This window comes from Corylus avellana, chromosome ca1 (genome assembly GCF_901000735.1).
Source record: "Corylus avellana chromosome ca1, CavTom2PMs-1.0".
NCBI lineage: Eukaryota > Viridiplantae > Streptophyta > Magnoliopsida > Fagales > Betulaceae > Corylus > Corylus avellana.
In genome coordinates, this window is record NC_081541.1 from 8,976,204 (window position 1) to 8,986,314 (window position 10,111).

The 10,111-nt window shown below is 38.0% G+C and overlaps 1 protein-coding gene across 1 annotated transcript in view; it reads left to right on the plus strand.

Moving 5' to 3' along the window:
* Positions 1 to 10,111, plus strand: part of LOC132176414 (uncharacterized) — a 93,536-nt gene that overhangs the window by 23,484 nt on the left and 59,941 nt on the right. Inside the window, exons 14-26 of the mRNA XM_059588647.1 lie at positions 115 to 466; positions 783 to 896; positions 1,480 to 1,575; positions 1,664 to 1,731; positions 2,081 to 2,201; positions 2,281 to 2,502; positions 2,635 to 2,862; positions 2,959 to 3,068; positions 7,178 to 7,274; positions 8,546 to 8,644; positions 8,746 to 8,883; positions 9,072 to 9,140; positions 10,023 to 10,098. Coding sequence (XP_059444630.1) covers positions 115 to 466; positions 783 to 896; positions 1,480 to 1,575; positions 1,664 to 1,731; positions 2,081 to 2,201; positions 2,281 to 2,502; positions 2,635 to 2,862; positions 2,959 to 3,068; positions 7,178 to 7,274; positions 8,546 to 8,644; positions 8,746 to 8,883; positions 9,072 to 9,140; positions 10,023 to 10,098 — 1,790 coding nt within the window. The remainder of the gene's footprint in view (positions 1 to 114; positions 467 to 782; positions 897 to 1,479; positions 1,576 to 1,663; positions 1,732 to 2,080; positions 2,202 to 2,280; positions 2,503 to 2,634; positions 2,863 to 2,958; positions 3,069 to 7,177; positions 7,275 to 8,545; positions 8,645 to 8,745; positions 8,884 to 9,071; positions 9,141 to 10,022; positions 10,099 to 10,111) is intronic.

Consider the following 10,111-nt stretch of genomic DNA (forward strand, 5'->3'; position numbering starts at 1 on the left):
TGGTTATGTGCTTTTTCCTAATTTCTTGTTCACCTTTTGCTTTTCTGAAACTTCTGGTTGTAGCTTGTGTTCTTCTATGCCTGGAAATTCATTTTAGTTTCCTTTATATCTCAGGCGTGCACACTCTGGGGATGAATCTGTTGGGGATGCTTCTGAGGAATCACAGTTAACAGAGGAAAGACTGACTAAAGAGGAATGGCAGGCAATCAATAATTTACTGAGTCATCAGCCAAATGATGAGTTGATGTCACATTCAGTAAAGGACATGCAGAATATGATCCATTATTTGGTAACTTTATCAATTGGCCAGGCTGCTGCTAGGATCATTGATATAAATCAGACAGAGATTGTTTGTGGTAGATTTGAACAACTTCATGTGTCTACCAAGTTTAAACATCGCAGTACCCAGTGTGATGTGTTACTGAGATTCTATGGTTTATCAGGCCCTGAAGGTTCACTTGCACAGGTTTGTTCCATGTTATATCAGGGTCTGATGGTCTGAATGACAAGGTTTTTAAGTTGCTGATGCAATAGAAGTGCTTTAGATTGAGATGGAATTTTGAAAAATTTCCATGAGTTTTAGTGTAGATCTAAGTGTGCAAATTTAACAAATTGATATGTAAATAAATTTCCGACTTCTTCTGTGCATCTTTTTTCTTATTTTTTCCGGAGATAAGAGTTGATGCTGTAATTAACATTTATATATTGCTGTTTATAAATTTCTCTGTAACACAATTTGTATTTTTTTGGTGCACTGATATGTTTCAGCATTTATTTTGCAGAGTGTCTGTAATGAGCAGAAAGTGAATGCCTTAGCTGCTAGTTTTGTACACTCACCGGTTGAGGAGAATGTCGACTGGAGGCTTTCAGCTACAATTTCTCCCTGCCATGTTACGGTAATTTCTTAGTTTTCAAGAGAGGGAGTGAGAGTGATATGTTCTTCAAACAACATGCTTTTAGAAGTAGTTGCTTACTCTGCTTTCTAAGCCTTTTCTATAACATCCCCTATTTTGTCGTTTTAACTTTAACGATATATCTATTATCAGATCTCATTCCAGAAAGGCTCATTATGAACTTCACATGCAAAGTGAAGCACTTTTTCTCTGAGAAAATCCACAATTATCATTTTGGTTATTAGAAGAATATATGGAAAGCCATCCTCATTTCCTTTAACCTTTAAAATTTTTGCTTTTATTTGCTTGTAACATATTTGGGTGGAGAAATGTGATTTTCCTTGTCTACCCATATATGTGGCTTGAATTTATTGTTGTGTCTCCCTTCCCTATTCTTCAGTCTCATTATCTTTTAAGGTACTCCATTTTGATGTTGAATGTCTACTTGTAATATTTAATACGTTTGGGAATTGGGAGTACCTTGTATAATTGCTTCTTCTCTTTTTTCATCTGTCTCCTCCCCCCCCACCCTCAACATTTTACCGTCCCTATTGTGTGAAACTTGCCAAATCCCTGTGGTTTGCAGGTTTTCATGAAAAGTTGTGCTCGCTTTTTAGAGTTTTTGAAGAGAAGTAATGCAGTTAGTCCTACTGTTGCATTCGAAACTGCAGCTGCTTTGCAGGTAATGATGTCAACATGTATTGCAAAATGTTCAACACGGAAGTAAAATGGTGTAAAACTAATCTTCTAATATTCAATGCCAAGGGCAGATGAAGATTGAGAAGGTGACTCGTAGAGCACAGGAGCAATTTCAAATGGTATTAGAAGAACAGAGCAGGTTAACATTTGTTATTAATTTATCTGTGGTTGTGTTTTTGCGCTGTTTGTTTATTTGGTTATTTAATCCTTTTGCACATCAATCATTTGAACTTGCTTTCTTTATAATTTTTTTTTTTCAATTTTTTTAATCAATAGATATATACTCTATTTAACTTGACCAAGACTTTACTTTACTCCAAATGATTTGGGTTGGATACATGTCTATTTTCTACCCTACCCTATCTAAGGCTATTTTCTTTGTCACCTTGCTGTTCATCTCGTCCTTTTTTACCCATTGTGCTTTATTTCCGTCTGGGGTAAAAATTTATTTGCACTCATTCTATCCCTCTTTCTGCTTGGTGTTTCAGGTTTGCACTTGATATTGATTTTGATGCCCCAAAAGTTAGAATACCTATCAGAACTTTTGGCTCTTCCAAATGTGATAGCCATTTTCTTTTGGATTTTGGTCATTTCACGGTGAACACCACTGTGCGTATCTTTAATAAGGACTTATCCAATTGCTCATAGTTGCATTTGCTTTGTCTGAAATGATTAATTATTACTGCAGGAACGTCGGTCGGACGAACCCAGGCAGAATCTGTATTCTCGTTTTCTCATATCTGGAAGAGATATTGCTGCTTTCTTTACTGATTGTGGTTCTGAATGTCAGAATTGCACTTTAGTCTCACAAAAATACAGTAGTCAGCAACTTGTATCTTCTATGCCAGAAACAAATGACAATTTCTGTCCTTTGGTTGATAGGTGTGGAATAGCAGTACTTGTTGATCAGGTGTGGTTTTTCCTCCAATTCTGGCGTAATTGTCATTGATTTTTGTATTCTGCTCGAGACATTTCCCACTCTGGATATTATTTTAGTAATGAGAATTCATGCTAATCGCACTTACGCATCTTTTTATTGAAGATTAAAGTACCTCACCCGAGTTACCCATCAACATGCATTTCTATTCAAGTGCCAAACCTTGGCATTCACTTTTCACCTGCGAGGTATGGCAGACTCATGGAATTGCTAAACATATTATATGGTACAATGGAAACCTGTGGTCAACCTACTGTTGATAATTTCCAAGCTGAACTTGCTCCTTGGAGTCCTACAGATCTTGCTACTGATGCTAGAATCTTAGTTTGGAAGGTATGTTCTTAATTCCCTCGGGAAACAAGCTGGTTTGGTATTCACCTTACTTATCTATCTCATTTCAATTGTAACTAATACAATTTCTTATTTCAGGGGATTGGCAATTCTGTGGCAACTTGGCAGCCATGTTTTCTTGCGTTGTCAGGGTTATATCTTTATGTTTTGGAGTCGGAAAAGTCCCTGAGCTACCAGCGGAGCACAAGGTTTTCCTTTTCCATATCTCTTTCCTTGTGTTTCTTGGATATTGATGCTTTTCAACTCTCGGTGATTTGAGAATTGTAATCTTAGGTCCTTTTATCCTCAAATTGTGTTTTATCTGGTCACCCTTTCCCTTTGCTCAATAACATCTTTTTGAAAAGTGTTGACAGATTTGTTAAAATAATCTCATGACCTCTTAAGAAGTTATCACTATCTTCGGATTTGGCTAGAAGGTCCCTGCTAAGTATTCATGGGATACTTGGGTTTTTGCTACGTGGAATCAAAATCATTTGAGTTGTGGTCTGAGGGTAGCGGGGGTGTTCGTCTGGCCGCAGGAGACGGCTCATCAAAGCTGAGTTTGGAAGGAGAGGGAAATCTGGAACCATTGAGGCCGATGTAGAGCTATGGAAATGATACAAGGCAAGACTTGTTGGAAAAGGTTTTACACAAAGCTATGGAAATGACTCTTAAGGAAATATTTGCTCCAGTAGCAAAGATGAACTCAATTTGAGTCCTACTTTAGCAGCAAATCTAGATTGGCCACTGCACCAATTTGATGTGAAAAATGTGTTCATTCTTGGAGATCCAGAAGAAGTATACATGACAGTTTATCCTGGACTTGAATATTCATCTTCTATGGTTATAGTGTGCAAACTGAAGAAGGCTTTATATGGTCTAAAACAATCTCTGCGAGCATGGTTTGAATGGTTTTGTCGAGCTATGTAAAGATTTGATTATAAACAAAGTTAAACTAATCGTACACTTTTTATCAAACATTTCTCTCAAGGAAAGGGAATGGCTTTGATTGTGTGTGTTGATGATATTGTAGTACCAGAAAATGATGATGAGGAGATACAAAACATAAAAAAATATCTTGCAAACAAATTTGAAATAAAAGGTTTGGGCAGTTTGAAGTATTTTTTGGGCATTGAGGTCGAAACATGGTATATTTATTTCTCAATGGAGATATATTCTTGATCTTTTTAAGGAAACAAGCATGCTGGAATATAGAGCCATTGATAATCCACTCGAGGTGAAGGTTCGGTTGGGTGAAAATAGTGAGTCCTGTGGTGGATAAAGGTAGATATTAGTTATTGGTTGGTCAGTTGATCTATCAGTCTCATAGCTGTCCCGATGTTGCATATGCTATTAGTGTGGTGAGTCAATTTATGTATTTGCTGTGTGACCCTCATATGGAAGCAGTTTATCGAATGATTTGCTGCTTCAAATCCTCACCAAGTAAGGGATTGTTGTTTTCTCGATATGCACTTGAAAGTAGAAGCCTATACAGATGCGACGGTAGAACAAGGCCTTTTGACTGGTTTCTCGGTGGGAAATAGGGTTTTATCGGAGTTGATGGTCTCTCACTCTTTATTTGCGGATGATACTTTGATCTTTTGTGAAGCTTCTATCGAGCAAATCCGGTATGTACGTCTCATTCTCTTATGTTTCGAAGCTGTATCGGGTTTGAGAGTGAATCTGGGACAGTCAAAGATTGTGGCCATTGGTGAGGTGGAGAACATTGGGGTATTAGCTAGTATCCTTGGGTGTAGTGTTGCCGAGTTGCCTATGAAGTATTTGGGTCTCCCTCTAGGGGCGCCGTACAAGGATACGGTTATGTGGAATGACGTGATTGAAAAGATGGAGTGTCAGATGATGGGTTGGAAGAGGATGTATCTCTCTAAAGGAGGTCGCCTAACTCTCATTAAGAGCACTTTGGCTAATCTTCCGACTTACTTTTTGTCTCTGTTTTCGATTCCTATAAGTGTAGCTAAAAGGATTGAGAAAGTCCAAAGAGATTTCTTGTGGGGAGGAATGGGAGATGAGCCTGAGTTGCATCTTGTAAGTTGGAATCAAGTTTGTCGTCCCCTACGCTATGGTGGTCTTGGCATTCGGAAGCTGCACCAGTTTAATCAATCTCTTTTGGGGAAATGGCTTTGGAGATATGCGAATGAGAGCGAGGCTCTTTGGTGTAAGGTTATCAAAGCTAAGTATGAAGACAAGGAAGGTGGGTGGTGCACGAAGGAGGTTTTGGGTTCCCATGGTATGGGCCTATGGAAGCACATTCGTCAAGGTTGGAATTTTTTGCCAAAGGGATTCGGTTCGAGGTGGGGGAGGGTTCGAAAGTTCGTTTCTGGCATGATATTTGGTGTGGGGAGAATTCCTTGAAGCAAGCATTCCTGTCCTTATTCAGTATCGCCAGACACAAAGAAGCTTGGGTGAAGGATAATTTTACTTGGAGGAGTGGGATAGTTGAATGGAATGTCATTTTTGTTCGGCCCGTTCAAGATTGGGAGATGGATTTGGTTTCTCCTTTCTTTGATTGGTGTATTCTTGCAAGATTTCCATAGGCGATGTAGATCGTTTGTGCTGGTTTTCGTCCAAGAAGGGTAAGTTTGAGGTTAAGTTGCTCTACAAGGCTTTGTCCCGCTCCAATCAAGAGGTGTTTCCTTGGAAGAGCATTTGGCGCACTAAGGCTCCTATGCGAGTGGCTTTTTTTGGGTGGATTGCGGCTCTAGGCAAAATCTTGACACATGATACTTTGCGTAAGAGGAACATAGTGGTAGTGGAGTGGTGTTGTATGTGCAAGAAGACCGGAGAGACAGTCGATCATCTTCTTATCCACTGTGAGCTCGCAAGTGCTCTTTGGCATTCGATTTTTATTCGGTTTGGGTTGCATTGGGTCATGCCTTGCAGGGTGAGGGACTTGTTCGATAGTTGGTGGTCGGGAGGACGATCCAAAAGTGTAGTTGTGTGGAAGATGATCCCTCTGTGTCTTATGTGGTGTATATGGAATGAAAGAAATGCTAGATGTTTTGAAAATTCCACTAGGACTATAGAGGATTTGACCCATTTTTTCTTCTTTACTCTTTACTCTTGGACGGCCGCTTGGCTAGCTCCATTAGAGATTAGTTTTTCTGATTTTCTCTTTCATTTCTCTCCCTCTTAGGCGCTCTTTATTTATACCTCCCGTGTATGTGGGTTGCGCCCCTTTGCGCTTTTTATATATATTTCATTTACTTATCAAAAAAAAAGTAGAAGCCTATATAGATGCATATTGGGTTGAATCTATTATGGATGGATGGTCTACAACATATTATTGCACATTTGTGGGAGGTAATTTGTTTACATGGCGTTGGAAGAAACAATTAGTGTTCACTAGATCTAGTGCGAAGCAGCATTTAGAGCCATGACTCATGGAGCGTGTGAAATGTTTTTGTTGAAGATACTATTGAAAGAGATTGGGTATGATTCTAAGGATTCTAAGAGACTGTATTGTGACAACAAAGCTGCAATTAATATTGCTCACAATCCAGTCCAACATGACAAAACCAAGCATGTTGAAATTGACCAACATTTTATTAAAAAAAAACTGAGCGGGTGTAATCTGCATGCCATATGTGAAGACATGGGAACATTTTGCGGATATTTTGAGGAAAGGAGTGTTTAATATTGTTCTTCATTTTGGTGGGCGGGTGGCAAGTCTCGCAGTGCTGTCGTGTGGAAGATGATTCCTCTTTGTCTCATGTGGTGCATCTGGAGTGAGTGAAATGCTAGATGTTTCGAGGACTCATCTAGGAACATAGAGGACCTTGTACACTTTTTCTTGTACACTCTTTTCACTTGGACAGCTGGATGGCTAGCGCCTATAGTGATTAGCTTCCCTGACTTTCTTTTTATGTTCTCTTCTTCTTTTTCTTCCTCTTAGTCTCTTTCTTGTATACTCCCTGTGTATTAGGGTTGCGCCCCTCTGCGCTCTTTTATACATCTTTTACTTATCAAAAAAAAAAAAAAATTGTTCTTCATTCAACCTTATGCAAGCTGGGCATGCGAGATATCTTTGCCTTAGCTTGAGGGGGAGTGTTGAATATGGAAACTTCTGATATGCTGTGATTCTCTTTGATTTGCTTGCCCGGTTTTATTCCTATTATTTCTGATTGTAATCTGCAGTAAATACCTTTCCATAATATTTTGTATTCTGTTCTATTTAAACCCATATAAATGTATGAAGAAATTTGGTGGAGTGAAACAATTTTCTTCTTCTTCCAAATTTATCTTCTTCTTCTTGTTTCAACTTTTATCTAATATGTATCCCATTTTCGGGATTTTTCAGCATGGCTGGCAGACAAGTGTATGAGGTTCCTCCAACAAATATTGGTGGTTCACCATTTTGTCTTGCAGTGAGTTTCCGGGGGATGGATATTCAGAAAGTAAGTTAAGTTATTTTGAGGTGTTATATATATATATACATTTTTTTTTTTTTTTTTTTTTGTGGTTTGATGTTTTTTTTTTGATAGGTAATATCAATGTATTAAAAGTGCAAGGGGCGCAACCCATGTACACAGGAAGTATACAAAAGAGCCTACAAATACAAGCTTTAAATTGAAAATAACGCACAAAATTCTAAGAATTCCGCAAGCGTTGAAACTTGCGAAGAATGCCACAATACTCTCTATGAGAAAAGTGTTTGGCGCACCCTTTTCTTCAACTCTATAAGTCCAATTTCATGGTCCTCAAAATTCCGTGCATTCCTTTCTCTCCATAAGCACCACATTACACACAAAGGAGCAAATCTCCATATTTGCAGAACTGAACGCTTATCCCTTTGCCCTCTCCAACTTCCCAAGCATTCCTTCATCCTACCCGGCATCACCCACGTAACACCAAACACTTGAAAAACCATGTTCCATACCTCTAAAGCAACTTCACAATGCAATAATAAATGATCAATAGATTCACCACTCTTCTTTCACATTCAACACCACTCCGTCACTATAATGTTCTTCTTATGTAAATTGTCCAACATTAATATTTTCCCCATCACCGGTGTCCATACGAAAAAATCCACTTTCGGAGGAGTTTTACTCTTCCAAATAATCTTCCAAGGGCCATCCACCGGTTCCGAATTAATCTTTACCGTGTATAATTTTTCATTTACCTGAATCCTGATTACTCTTGCCTTTTAGAGATTTTATTTGGTAGACTAAGAGGCGCTGTTTTCAATTCTTTGCGTGCATTACTACAGAAACTTACAGTATAGTCTCTTTCTATTACCGCATCACAACCCTCCCGCACCCCCCAAAAAAAGCATATAGAAATGCTTATTATTTCTAAAACATTCTTAGTCAACATTACTCATTCATTTGCCAATCTTCCTTAAAGTTGGCCATTTTAGTAGAATTGATTTTTTTAGGGCAACAGTTGATGCTGATTTTGATTAATTTGACTTACCTGGAGATTTCAATTCATAGAGATTATTTTTTTGGTGGAAATTTAATATTTTAGCAAGTAGACGATATATGAGGTATTTCAGGAGCACATATGTTCTGAAATTTTAGCATGCTTAAGTACATAGTGAAAGACTAATTGTTGGCTCGGAAAACAATTCATTGTACCTATTATTTTCTCTATTTTTGTGATGGAGCTGGGATTTGTTTTCTTCTATGCATGTGAAAAACTTATGTTTAACATATTTTTCCAGGCTTTGGAATCTTCTAGTACATGGGTTGTAGAGTTTCATGATGAGGAAGAAAAGGTCACTTGGTTAAAAGGACTTATACAGGCCACATATCAAGCATCTGTATGATCTAAAATCATTCCTTTTTTATTACGCTTTCCATCATTCATCCTCTTTCGGCTTATTACTTGAAAAGGGTAATTTTGTATTTATGCTGCATGTAGGCACCTCCAGCAGTTAATGTACTTGGTGAAAGAAGTGATTGTCGAGCTGAGTTAGGTGAACGTCCCACAAGTTTGAAAACAGCCGACCTTGTTATTAATGGGGCATTGGTGGAAACAAAGCTATTTATATATGGAAAGGTTAGACTTGGTGCTCTTATTTATAATGTTTGATAGATTTGAAAACTCTATCATGTCAAAGTATCTTTAGGGTCTTCGCCTAATTCATGATTTAGGTTATTTTAGCAAATTGTTTACTACTTTTCCTTGTTCTCATTGCTTCTAAGGCTTACAGATTGTGCAATTTGGTATGTCATATAATTATGCAGATCGGAGATGATGTTGATGAGAAACTTGATGAGACTCTAATTCTTGAGGTTCTTGCTGGTGGGGGAAAGGTTTGTGTAGCTACTCTCTTTCAATTTTTGTGTCTCTGTCGACAAATTTGGAAATTTTTAATTGGAATAATGTTTTTTTTCTTTTCACTCATGTAACCTAGCTTGGCTGAAGTGACACATGGGCAGTCAGAGGAAATAAGTCACTTTTGATTTTCAATAGGAGAACATCTGGGAACTGGATCTGGAAGATCTCCCATTGTTCTCGAGTCTTACATTAAATATATTAATGGCAGAATGTAGTCCAGTTTCTGAGCTCTACGTTTCAATTTTTATAAGAGAGCAGCAGTCCTAGTTATATTGAGCTATATTTTATTGCTTTACTGAATTCCAAAATTGTGAATGTCATACTAGACAACAGTAACATTGTTTTGTAAGCTAAGTACCAATACTGCAAGAGAACAGAAAAGCCCCATCCTACATTGAAGTGTAATAGGAGAAAAACAGGGACTTGATTCCTCTATATAGGCTTCCCTATTTGACCACCAAGCCAGCTTTGTGTGACAGTGCATGGGGGCACGTTGATTTTCTTACCATTGGGACATGTACAATATACATTACCACATTATCTCAAATTGATTTGTATCTGCCTGAGCACACTGGCTTTTGCATGTTTTTGGAGAGATCTCCCTTGGTAACAGGATTGAGATTGGGTTTTCCTTTTCCTTACCTGCCCTGTCAACTTTTGAAAACAACCCATTTGTTCTGGCTCGATTTATTTGGGTGATATGAGAATGTCAGAAATCCTTTGTTGATGTTTCGATTGAAGTTCTTATCTGTAGCCGAAGCTTGTGTGTGTCTGTCCATTTAGATATCTTCTAAACATTTATCAGCCTTATAGTTGATGTATATGACTGGTTTTGTATGTTCCCTTTTGAAGTACAGACGTTCGGTTTTGACTTACCATTTAGCTATTTCTCTTTGGAAAAACTTCTTGTTAAATCGTATACAGTTACAGCTGGTTCTTCAGTTAT